Raw genomic sequence first — 12,987 nt, 5'->3', positions numbered from 1 at the left:
TGGTTTTGACAATGTCCATGTTGCACGACCATGATTTCAATTTCCCCGCACCCGATCTTTGGTTTTAAAGCAGGCCCTCTTCATTTTTTTCTTTGCTTGTAAACATCTTTTCGATACTTTACGATGCAACGGTATTTCAAGCTGACCAAACTCACCAGCCCTGCTCCTGCCAACCTCCCTACGAGAGCGCTTTTTTCGACATCCATACCACGATTGCATAAACCAAATGCTAAAAAACGTCTGGAAGGCACTGGTGCTGTCCCTCAACGAGCAGGTCTCGCCAACGACAAGCAAGTGTTTCTGGACTGGAACAACCGCAAAACCAGTGTTTACAATCACTTTTGGTTGAGAGATCACTGTCGCTGCGAACAATGCTATCATCCCATCACTCGTCAACGTCTGGTCGATACCTTTTCTATTCCTCGTGATATTCAACCCACTGCTGTTGACAGCACGGAAGATGGACTGTCTGTGATCTGGCCGGATGGTCATCAATCCAAGTATGCTTGGGATTGGCTGCATACACACTCTTACAGCCCTATTCTTCGCACCTCAGAGCCCTTGGCAACCAAGAAGCCCAAGTTGTGGGACGCTGAACTCAAGCTCACACCCATAGATTATGAAGCTGTCATGAATACAGAGGAGGGATTGAAGCAATGGCTGGATCAGCTCGAAACGTATGGTATTTCTTTTGTGGAAGGTGTGCCTACCACGGTTGAAGCTACTGAAAAGCTGGCCCGTCGTTTGTGCTTCTTGCGCGAGACGCATTACTCACAGGGCATTTGGTCGTTCACTGCTGATTTAGCTCATGCTGATACTGCCTACACGCAATTGGCATTGGGTGCCCATACCGACAACACTTATTTCACGGAACCCGCAGGCCTTCAAATGTTCCACAAGTTGGAATTCGAAGGCAAAGGCGGCGACTCATTGTTCGTAGATGGCTTTGCTGTTGCCAAGCAGTTGAAGGCTCAATCTCCCAACGCTTACCGTACATTGTCCAATACACTGATTCCCACGCACTCGGCAGGCGATGAGAATGTCTTGATCGTTCCCACACCTCGAGCTAACCCCATTCTGAATCATGGCCCTGACGGCGAGCTGTACCAAATTCGCTATAACAATGATGATCGCTCCACTCTGGATCACCTTAGTTCTACACAATTAGAAGAGTTTTATGATGCCTTGTTCTTGTGGAGTGATTTGCTGAAATCTAAAAAGAATGAATTGTGGGATCCTTTGGCTCCTGGCCGTGTGGTTACTTTTGACAATTGGCGTGTTTTGCACGGTCGCAGTGCTTTCACCGGTCATAGACGTATCTGTGGTGCCTACTTTCCTTGGGATGACTACAAGAGCAGGGCACGAACTGTTAGAATGACGCCTCAAGACAAGGATCGTCTTTTGTAATCTAATTTTAATAAATTACTAATGCATTGCATTGGATACAATAGCAAAAAGTTTATGCATTTAAGGGGCTCTACTCGTTGAAGTTGCTATAAATACGTTGTCTATTGTCAATAGAAATTTCATTATAAAAGTCATCAGTTGAACATATTAAAGGGCTATTCATTATAAGAGACCTAAGAATATAAATATGGCTGCAATGTGGTAGCATTTTCTAACAAGCATTTACCTATTTATTCATCACAATGAAGGCAATCGTCATTCTACTCATCCTCATGCAAATAGTACTCTTCATGCAGCAACTAGACGCTTATTGTATCTACAACAAAACAAACAAACGGTTCCTAGATCTGCATCAGACTTCCTACCACACAAAAGCACCTCTTTTAAGGTTAGTATGGAGTATCTGTTGATGTAGATTTGATGTTTGCTCATACTGTAAAACGGTAGTTTGTTTCAAAAGCATGTAGCTCCAGAATCTCGTGAATGCTGTCCCTATACTTCACCTGATTGCTCCATGTCAGGGGCAAAAGACGAAATAGTTGTAGTAACTGTAAGTTGTACGCCGTTCATCTCGAATAGACCCTAATGCAGATACGCACATAGATTCAGACCGCCAAATACTTTTGTTATTCCATCTCCCTTCCAGCAGGCGGATGGGTGAACGTCATGGACCCGAGAAACAACTTGGGGGCTGATATATTAGATTTTGAAGTATTTAGCTCTGATGGAACGCCATTCGAGTATGAACGCTTAGCTCCGTAGATAGTATGCACCATAAAATAGATTCATGGAATCAATGCAATGCAATCTTTCCATATTATACAGCAGTTTTATCATAGAGTTGTGCTTTATAGAGCCAGTCAATGTGCTAATAAAATAGATGGTGTGGTTTACAATTATCGAATGCTTTTTCTGTTGTGATTTGCAAAGATGTTCGCTTCAAAGAGGCATCAAAGCAAGCGGTGGTTGAACTGCATGTGCCAATTGTCAAATTCAGGGGCACTGTTATGATGTGTCAATAACCAACGCTCTACTCTATCACATCAATATGGTAATGCTAATTCAGCCTTGGCGTCTTTAAGCATCCTCGAGTGTGCCAAACTACGATCCAATAGTCTCATGGAGGGACAGTAACATGAACACATGTCATGTCAAATCAACACTTTAGCAGCCTACATCTGACATACCATCCTTATATTCAAATCGACATCTTGGCACTAGACGCTTTTCGTCAAACCTAGATCGCATGAGCAAGCATGGTTTAAGTTTGACAATGCAAAAATACACATCAGAAACAAACGCGCAAACGCGAAGATCAAATGAATCGAACGTCACTGGGAACACACACAAAAATGCCCAAAATCCTATTTCAGGAAAGACAAGCAGAGAAATTTTTTAAATCCACCTTTTTCTTGTTCTTTTTGACAATCATGAGTAGCAACAACAATGCTTCCCAGCTGAAAGAAGTATTAAACTTGCTGGAAGAGAAGCAGCAGAACCCGGGCAATGCAGATATAGAGACCAATTTCTTCAACAAGGCGCTAGAATATCTGTTGGCGAGCGCTGTCAATCACTGGTGGTGCACCAACGCTACACTGCCTATCGCTCGTGAGTCCTTGTGGTTGTTCTCTCTGCCCGATCATGATCCCATTGTCAAGTACAAAAAGAAGCTCAACACACAGCTGAGCTCTTGTACGTACTGTGTTCAAGCATACCAGAATTCAAAGCAATCCGTAAAAGCAAGGTAAACGGAATTGACTACGGAGAGAAATTACCCCCAATATTAACACAAGTGCAAATCCAGATACGACAAGGTCTTTCCTGCAGAAACAGTGCATGATTTCTTTCAGGGTATAGAAGCCTTTGATGTCAATCGAGTCAAATCAACATTCAGATCAGCACAGGAGGGCACTTTCAGCATGACCACCCAAGTAATATGCTCCATCCTAGAGATCATCTACGCCCCTTACCTCTTGAAGGATGCCAAATGTGACGAACTGCTGGGAAAAGTGTTTGACCTGATCCAGCAGACCAAATCATTCCCCACATTCGGCACAGACACAGCAATTTACATCTTTCGCATGTCGTTTTATCACCATCGAATTGTGCGGTTTTGGGCTCGAAAACTGCTGGAAAAGCTGGTTACAATGGATCATTACATGCTGTCAGAGAGCGATTTCGTTCAAGTCAAGTCGTTGATTGTGGCTATGCTCACCGTATTCATGCAGGAGGAAGAGGATAGCAAAGTGGATGTAGAGATTGCCAAATTGTGCCCGTTTGAGATCACCAAGGATTTGGGAGAGTACTGGAAATCGTTCAGATTAGCCATCGGTATGGCATCGTCTGACATGATGTTGGCCTGTTTACGAGAATCCAATGTGTCAATGTCCAGCTTGATCCAAGTGCAACTCTCCAGCAGTGCAGAATGGCTTGCCGAGATTCTCAAGACAATGACAGCCATGCTACTCAAGATGCAGACCAAATTCTGGGGCAAGATCACCAAGGACAGCACCATCTACTACGACATTGTAAAGCAGATTTGTGAACATCCAGTTTTTCAAGGCGCCATGCAGATCGCGAGGGAGGGAAATACGGGCAAAATTCTGCAGCGTGATGGCAGTCGATATCCCGATGACAAACTGATGGCCAAGATCAAGAGCATGTTGGAGTGGTTATACCCCTATTGGTCGTCACTGCGACATACCAGGGTGGAAAAGGACATTACGCAAAAGATTCTGGATACAACATTCGGCTACTTTCAGATGGATACGTGGGGTGTGATGAGTCGGGCTTACTGCGCCGAACTGGGTCTGCAGATCATTGATCAGTGCTTGGCAGATGACTCGGTGCCTGTGGATAAAATCGTCGAATACGTGGAAAAGATCATGGGGTTTGCAAAGACAGATGCGACATCCCTGCCAGTGCTGGTGCAGCGCATGCCAGTGGTTGCCAGAAACATCTTGTCGGATTTTGTGGACAGGGACTCTAACTGCTTGAACAAGGCGTTTCAGGCCATCTTTCAGATAGACGATCTCCCCAGCGAATTGGACGACGAAGACATTGTGGACAATACTCCCAAGAAATCGCCCTATGGATCCATATGGACAGCCGTCAAGTCGTGCTACAATGAAGATGTGTGCAGGCATTCCTGGCTAGTGACACTGCTGCTCAAGGCCTACGCCAACATTGCTTCGTCAGATGTTCCCTCCATTGCCAAAGACGCTGAAGCGAGAAACGAGTTGCTCTCTGCGGAATGCAAGGCTGTGCTGACTCGGTTTGCTGATTACCGTGCTGTGGTGGCCAAGACGCTCAAAGTGATTTGTAAAGCAGATTGGACCACGCGAAAAGAGCTGTTGACAGACAAAGATATGATCCAGCCCCTGCTTCACTTGATATGTTCACCGTACCTGGAGATCAAGCAAGACGCTGCTCGTTTCATACAGCAATACCCCCGCGACATCAGTGATCAAGACTTGTTTCACGATTTTTTCTACATGTGTCAACCGCTCAAGGTGCTAGAAGCTTTTAATGCTATTTTGCGTGAATTCACAGCGTTGACCAGTAGTCCTACGTTGAACGTGTTTAAATCAGTGCCCTCGCTTGCCACTTTCTTTTCAATTCAAGTCCATTTGATGACAAGCGAGCCCAGCGGCTATTTGATGACACTGATTGAAATGGGACCCGAAAAAGCCAAGGATGAAGATGGCCTTATTGGCGAGTTCTGGGATGTGTGTTGGCGTACCATTAGCATCATTTTGGACAAGGGCCTACAGTGGGCCTCTCAGTACAAGCCCTCTGCTGTGGTTAATTTGATTGTGCCTATTCTCGACACAGCTTCACAAATGATGCATTCCAAGAAACTCTTTGAACGGGCTATTGCCGTCACATCGCAACAGGAGCAAGCAGCTGTTACCTATGATCACATCAACACCATGACAGACTCCCTCTCGCACTGGATCTATGTGACACGCCAAGATATGATTTCTCGTCTTATACCACTCACAAATACCATTCTCAACACCTTGAAAAAGGCAGAGGTCAAGATCTCTGTGGAGGCTTACGACCGCTTCATGACGGCTGCAACAGGTGTCAACTCCAGCAAACTCACTGACAATGAAAGAGAGTGTCTCTTCATGGCTTTGAGTGCGCACGAACCCACCAATTTCATTTTTCTGAACGATGATAGCGATGATGAAGATGTGGAATGGCAAGCAGTGAATCCCTCTAGCAGTCAAACAGCACGCAAGGAAACTTCCAATGCTATGACAAGCAGTATCTCTGCGCCCAGCGTCATTTCTTCTCAGCAGCAACCAGCAAGTACTAGAAAGCGTCAGATCACTCTGGATCAAAGCTTCTCCAATGTAGCCATAACAAGCCCAACGCGGCCCACTACCATCAAAGCGACTACACCTAAAATCACAAGCTTCTTTACAACTACAGCTACAGCTACGGATCCTCACGAAATCTCTGACGACGAGATTGAAGAAGAATTTGCAGATATTGATTACTCCCAAATGCCAGATGAGTGGTTTGATGCCAATGCTACTACGTCCAGTGATGTGCAGCAGAAACAAGGCAAGCCAACTCATTTTGGTCAAGACGCCATGCAGGTAGATGATCCTCCTTTGCAACAACAGCAGCAACAAAACCAAAGATCCAGCAGCAGTGCTCCCATAGTCCACAAGCTTGGCTCCGACATCAAGCCCAAGCACACTCGATTTTACCCTGCAGAGAGCAAGCAACCTACCTTTGCTGTTACCTCCAAGGGTCGCAAACTGCGTCCACCCACCATGGGATTCACATCCAAGCTCAAGAATCTGCGAGAGGAGTTCCGTGCTGAACGTCGCTTGATTGCCACTGCCAAGTCGCCTTCTGCTGCTGGTATTGTTCGTCAACGTTATGGTGGGTCTCAGGACAATTCATCAGATTCGTCTGATTCCTCCTCGGATGATGGAGACGATGATGATGCTGGTTTGCTGGGACTGATCAGTGACATGGATGGTACGACACCTGAATTCAAGGCAGCGAATGTGCAGGCAGAGAGTGCCAGTGTCAAGGCACTGTTTGATGCCAAACCTAAGCGAACCATCAAATTGATTGAAACACCCATCACCAATGAATTCCTCAACAGAAAGCGCAACGCACGTATGCTGGAACAGAAACGACGCCAAAAGATCGCACCCAACATTGATCGCCTGTTCAAGACGCTGCTTTCTTGGGACATCATAGAGACCAGAGAGATTCCCCCTTATGCCAATGTATCCATGTACGATGCTGTTCCGTCTACTTTCCAGACATTTGATGAATACCGCGCTGTGTTTGAGCCTTTGTTGATGCTGGAGACCTGGAGCCAACTGTTGCGTGCTAAGGAACAATTGACGCAAAACGACGTGCTGGATCGCTGTATCGTAGAAGGTCGTTGCCATACCAATGATTTCGTGGATGTTACTTTTGGGCTACCCATGAGTGTAATTACCAACAGCCTGTCTGCAGACGACCTTATTTGTGTCGCAAATCACTTTGGCAATCAATTCTTTGACCAGATTACGTCGTTTAGTACGCCTTCGAATGATCACGCGTGGAAAGGGAAAGCCTTTTTGGGCAAAGTCATGAACATCAACCAAAAGAAGAACATGGGTGAAGTGGTGGTTCGCTGCTATTTTGCTGGTGATCGTATCAGTATTCTGAATTCCATCTCGCCAAAGACCAACTGGAACATTCTCAAGATTATGAGGTTTGTTGCGGTTTTATCATGACGAGTTGCATGCAAATCTAATCAAATGCTTAGTTTGACGACCACTGTGCGTGAATACGCTGCCTTGGAGGGATTGGAATACTACGATTTGGCACAGGACATTATCAAGCCCAAGGCGATTCCCAAGCCAAAGCTCAGCAGCTCATTAATTCAAAATTGCTGTACTCGCTACGACGTGAATGAACCTCAGGCCGTGGCTATTGTATCTGCCATGCAAAAGAAGAAGGGGTTTTCATTAATTCAGGGGTAAGTTACATGAGGGAAAGGGAGTAATCTCCATACCGAAACTAACACGCGTTCAGTCCTCCTGGTACTGGTAAAACCAAGACAATTTTAGCATTGATTGTATCTCTGTTGGATCAACGCAAACGAGCCACTTCAGAAGACATGCCTACCTCTGGCAAACTCCTTGTGTGTGCTCCCAGTAACGCTGCCGTGGATGAGATCGCCAAACGTCTCAAGGAAGGTGTCATGACTTCAAACGGCCTCACCAGTCCCAACATTGTTCGTATCGGTGTAGCAGACTCTGTCAACGCCAGTGTCAAGGATCGCATTTTGGACAAACTGATTGAAGCAGAGATGGACGCCTCCAGTGGTAAAGATGGTGCACCAGGTGGTAAATGGGGAGCCAAGTTAGACACGTTGCACCAAGACATTCGAAACATTCAAATCAGCTTGGACGATGTGGACAGAGAAATCACTCAAGCGGGCAGTGACATGGTTCAGATGTCCATCTTGCGTGACAAAAGAAAGACGCTTGCTCAGAAATTGACCAAGAGCAGAATCTTGCTCAAGGATACTTACCAGGACCAAAAGAACTATGGTAAAGAAATGGAGATTTCTCGCGTCCGTGCACGTCAAAAAGTGTTTGCCAATGCAGATGTTGTATGCGCTACGCTCAGTGGCAGTGGACACGATATGCTCACTCAGATGGGTGTCTCTTTTGAAACTGTGATTGTGGATGAAGCTGCTCAGTCGATTGAAATCAGTTCGTTGATTCCTCTCAAGTTTGATACACAGCGTTGTATCCTTGTGGGTGGTGAGTATTTGCTAGCTTTAAAGTGTATGCGGTGTCTAACCTTGTACATGCTTAGATCCCAATCAATTGCCTCCTACTGTCATGTCAACGTTGGCTACCAAGCATAATTACCAGCAGAGTTTGTTTATGCGACTGGAGAGAAGCATGGCTTCCGAAGTCAATTTATTGAGGTAAGCAAAACATAGTCGCATCATCTATTGCACATCAACTGACAACACTGCTATAGCATCCAATATCGTATGCACCCTCATATCAGTAGCTTCCCTAGCAAAATGTTTTATCAATCGCAACTCAAGGATGGCCCCAACATGGACAAAATCTCCTCTGCCGTTTGGCATGCACTCCCTCAGTTCCCTCCGTATCGATTCTTCAACATCATGGATGGCCAGGAAAAGCTGGGCAGAGGCAAATCCATCTTCAATGTAGCAGAAGCAGATGCTGCTGTTGCCTTGGTCGATATGCTTTGCACCAAACTGCCTACAATCAAATTTGCAAGCAAGATTGGTGTCATTACACCCTACAAACAGCAAGTGGGTCAACTCAAGTCTCGATTCCAAAGGAGATTTGGCAACAGTATTTTGGATGTCATAGATTTCAACACAGTGGATGGTTTCCAGGGCCAAGAAAAGGAGATTATCATATTTTCCTGCGTCAGAGCTGGTTATGGTATGAGGGTTCTTTTTTTAGCTTGTTTATAGATACACTGACATGATTTGTATAGGTCGTGGCATTGGTTTCTTGGCTGATATGCGTCGTATGAATGTAGGCCTGACGCGTGCCAGATGCTCTCTGTTTGTGCTGGGTAATGCTCACTCGTTGAACAGCAGTGAGTACTGGGGAGATTTGGTGTACGATGCTCAGAAACGTGATCTCATTACAGATGTAAGTGTGTGTTTGCTGCAAAAGCTGTGTGCGTTTACTTACAGTATTTCCTAGTGTGAATACCCTTATTTCAACCACACTATCAATGAAATCTCTATACCACACAATATATTCGAGAAAACAATATCCATCACCAAATCCAAAACCACCCAGTACAAGAAGGGCCCTGTCAGGATTTCCGCTCCCAGCAGCCGCAACAACTCAAGATCGTCTTCTTCTGCTTCGTCCTCTGAGGATGAAAGGACGACCAGTGCAAGAATTGGTGATAAGCGTAAAAGCAGCAGTAGCAAGCATGGCGGCAGTAGAAAGAGAAGAGTGGATGAAGATGTTGAAATGCGTGATATCAAGCAAGAGGAAGAGGATGTTAAAATGACCCCTTCCACGTTTCTCGAAAAAGTGCGTCAGGACAAGGAGCAGAAACTCAATGCCAACAGGAGCCGGTCTGCTACTGCTGTCTCCTTTTCAGCACCAACGAACTCAACCTCATCAGACCGTACAAAGCTGAGCATATCGGGTTATCGTGCTTCAAGAGGCCTGCCGCCTGCTGGCTCGAACAGAGGAGCTCCACCACAAAGACAACCTAGCACAGGTGCCAATAGCAGCTTGTTTATCAACCGACGAAAACCAACGCCTACAGTAAGTAATGGATGGCTTTGAGCGAATTTTACATTGACCTGTGTTGTTGTAGCGTCCAAAACACACACATACATTTCCTGAAGGAATCAGTGCCAAAGAACACGCTATCATGGAGGTAAAATAAAAAGCTTCTCTCAGCAAGGATAGATAACTAACGCCTCGACATGTAGCATACTGCAGCCAAGGATCGCATGCGAAACTTTAGAGAAGAAGAGAGACGTCGTGATGGCAGAGATCATGCATCAAAAACCCACGTTCGTTACATAGATGATATAGTAGAGGATGCTCAAAACAAGTATAGAAGACATTGATAAACCACATGTGCATATTCACGCGTCTACCATGTATATAGAATATAGTAATAAAAGATTTATTCATCGGAAATCACCTTCTTCTTTTGCAACAGTGTATTGAGATACAGGCTTGCCACTGACCTTGATTCTGTAAATGTCTGTAAAGTCAGGATTGCCCCAGTTGGATAAAAAGTGAATGATCACAATCTGGAAGGATCTGTCAGTTTCCAATAGAAACTTTTGGACTCTCTGTTCAGAGTGGATATCGTATCTGAACTGCCCAAGAAGGAGGGGCTCGTCTGGCAAATCGGGCGAGTCTGTTGGCAAACCGAACACTTTGAAATCTTGAGGCGCATTTTTGATATCATCCAGTAGCACACTTGCTGATGGATGCTCTAGTATTACACTGGTCATGTAGATCTCTTCACTCAGATAGATGCCCACTGTGCCATTGGAGCTATTCATGGACCAGCATTCGCCTACTTCCGTTCTCGGTTGAAGAACTGCCAGGGGTTTTGTGATTTTGGTATAGTAACCAAGTGCTCTGCGTAAAAGTAGTTTGGACGTGAGTGGAGGTCGATAGGTTTTGCTGGTTCTCGATGGAATAATTTTACCGCCTCGGCTGCCCAGCGCAAAATCAGGTTCGTTGTCGCTTTGAGGAGGCTGATACTTCTTCATGGCTGACTCAACTAGCTGCTCCAAGGAAGATGGTAGTTGCTCTATTCTTTTCATAATGGAGTGGGTCTCATCTTGATGTGCCAAGAAGAATTGTTGCAATTCCTGCTGAATGAAAGATCTGATGGTATGTTTATTATGCTGAATAAACGCTTGGATAAAATTGGTTGTTTGCATGTATTCGAAAAACTGTGGCGACACCTTGAGCTGCTCTTCTTTTGTGTCAAATACTGCAATGGCGTTGTCCTGAAGTGCTTCAATAACGTCTTGCTTTATATCGTCAGAGACAGATGCCATGTATTGATGCTGGTTATACAGTTGATTCCAAATCCTTCGGTAATCCTCACGCTGATAATTCAGTTGAGCCTGTTGCTCTCGAATCTGTGATGAGACAAGAGAGATGTGTTCCAGCAGTTGCTTGTTGCTATAATGTGTCTTTTGAAAGAGCTGCTCCATGCGTGAAGCTTGTTCCGTTACTTTGGTGTCAATATCAACGAGATGCTTGGCAAAGGATGAATACTGCTTAATTCTAGCCAGGCCAGGAGATAAGCCATCGACGCCTTGGGATGATCGATAGATGGGATAGGCTAAGCTTGATATAATAGTTAATGGCATGAACACCCAAAGAAGCAACCGATGTTTATTATGAGAATTGATCGAACATAGGCCATTGATGATATAGGTCCATGCAGAGATGAAGACAATCACAACTTGGTAATCTTTGACAAAATTTAGACCGCTAGATAGCCGCTGTTGGATATAATCTGCCAGTAACTCAAAATGCTCCCATTTAAGCCCTATCATTGTAACAAACGTAGGAACCACCATTATTCGTGCTAAGATGCCTTTCCAAACTGATTCAATACGTTCACCTTCCTGTTGTTGTTCTTGCTCCTCGTTTACCTCGTCTTTATAGATGCATGCAAATTGGTAAATAAATTGTTATTGGCATTGCTCTATGTCTTCTAATGTACCTCCATCATCCAAAGGTACATTGGGTATTGATCTGTTTCTAGGGCTGGTAGAGAAATCATCCATATTATTAAAAGTCTTTTCAAAACGAACAGGTGGAAAAGAAAATATACAAACCTAAGCAATGATTGCGTCCCCTTTTAATCCGATTTCAAATCATGGCTTCATTATTTGTAGTCAAAGCAACAAGAAAACTTGTTCATAACAAGGCTATGATCATTTATGCTTATAGTGTTTTCACTAAGCGCAGGTCAATCATATTGAAATGATTCCCACTCTATTCTGATTTTCATGGCCTATTTGAGTACAACTTAGCCATAAAGAGCTATGTATGCATTACCATAACCTTTCTAATAGCTTTACGTCTATGCAAATATAGGCACAAGTTACAAGTTACAAATTTTGACCGCCTTGTCAAAGCAAATCAACGAAACCCCACTCTCAACATATTGCATCTATGCAGTATTTCTTATCAGAGCAAAAGAATTAATGCTTTTTGCAATTTGATTCAAGAAGTTTTCGGAAGAGCCATATTAAAACCGAAAACGATAACCTACCCTTGAGCTATCCAGTATTACCTGCATCGCATCGATCGGCAATATAGAAGAACCTCTCTTGTTGTCAACAATTATCTCTGCGATATACATACTTTCTTACAGACATTGGACCTTTGAGTAATAATAATAAGTAGCAGCAACGTAGTGTCGCTTTGACTCTGTAAATTTCTTGTCTTCACCTCTCTTGGAATGTTGGTCATACTTCAAATAATGGGATCCTTCCTTGTGCTTCGCTGTTAACCGATCGTTTAACAATGATACCAACTGCTTCACAAAATCGAGAATGGGATCGAGAGAATAAAGGCCATCATCACAGGGGCAAATACGCTTGATTTTACAGTTATTTGGGCATATTTGCAGCATATGGATAAAGCCTTTCTTCGGGTTTATTGTGGAGCGTTTAATGTAATGTTATCCAGGCTATCTTGGCTTTCTGTCTAAAGCTTGATGAGGCAGTTTCGAGTCAGTTTCGAGTCAGTGTTGTCCCTCTTGGCGTTTCTCATGGTTTTGTTATTAGCTTCTTTTGCAATTTGATGTGCATACGCTCAATATTTGATTGATCACTTTACTTGACTTTCTAAACTGTCTCTTATTTCTTCCTTTTACTTTGTTTAATAATATGACAAGCGACGCTTTGAACATCACATTAAAAGGCAAGCCACATTAAAGGCTTTCATTTAAAACTTTATACGGCATCTATCGTCAACTGGTCTCTCCTCTTCCACATGGAAATGAAGCATCTATAAAGGCTTTGTAGTAGTATGAACGCCA

The 12,987-nt window shown here is 44.2% G+C and overlaps 4 protein-coding genes across 4 annotated transcripts; 3 read left to right on the top strand and 1 right to left on the bottom strand.

The window, feature by feature from the left end:
* Positions 1-123: 123 nt before the first annotated feature.
* On the top strand, positions 124-1,407 carry ATC70_009152 (uncharacterized protein; the record flags this gene model as incomplete). Its single annotated transcript, XM_064828389.1, has 1 exon — positions 124-1,407. One exon carries the CDS (start codon positions 124-126, stop codon positions 1,405-1,407), a length of 1,284 nt encoding a protein of 427 aa, XP_064685591.1.
* Positions 1,408-1,649: 242 nt separating this feature from the next.
* ATC70_009151 (uncharacterized protein) lies at positions 1,650-2,169 on the top strand (the record flags this gene model as incomplete). The annotated part of the gene is made up of 3 exons (XM_064828388.1): positions 1,650-1,795; positions 1,855-1,957; positions 2,011-2,169. 3 exons carry the CDS (start codon positions 1,650-1,652, stop codon positions 2,167-2,169), a joined length of 408 nt encoding a protein of 135 aa, XP_064685590.1.
* A 590-nt stretch (positions 2,170-2,759) lies between these two features.
* Positions 2,760-10,030, top strand: HTZ1 (histone H2A.Z; the record flags this gene model as incomplete). Its single annotated transcript, XM_064828387.1, has 10 exons — positions 2,760-3,151; positions 3,212-7,141; positions 7,196-7,408; positions 7,465-8,201; positions 8,257-8,371; positions 8,428-8,867; positions 8,923-9,083; positions 9,138-9,719; positions 9,772-9,834; positions 9,890-10,030. 10 exons carry the CDS (start codon positions 2,760-2,762, stop codon positions 10,028-10,030), a joined length of 6,774 nt encoding a protein of 2,257 aa, XP_064685589.1.
* Positions 10,031-10,093: 63 nt separating this feature from the next.
* Positions 10,094-11,725, bottom strand: MYO1_4 (class II myosin; the record flags this gene model as incomplete). Its single annotated transcript, XM_064828386.1, has 2 exons — positions 10,094-11,595; positions 11,662-11,725. The coding sequence occupies 2 exons, from the start codon at positions 11,723-11,725 to the stop codon at positions 10,094-10,096; spliced, it is 1,566 nt and encodes a 521-aa protein (XP_064685588.1).
* Between the last annotated feature and the right edge of the window lie 1,262 nt (positions 11,726-12,987).

Source organism: Mucor velutinosus (assembly GCF_035048745.1).
Source record: "Mucor velutinosus strain NIH1002 chromosome Unknown tig00001563, whole genome shotgun sequence".
Taxonomy (NCBI): domain Eukaryota; kingdom Fungi; phylum Mucoromycota; class Mucoromycetes; order Mucorales; family Mucoraceae; genus Mucor; species Mucor velutinosus.
The sequence above is the reverse complement of the archived record's forward strand: the minus strand, read 5'-3'. Positions and strand labels throughout refer to the sequence as shown.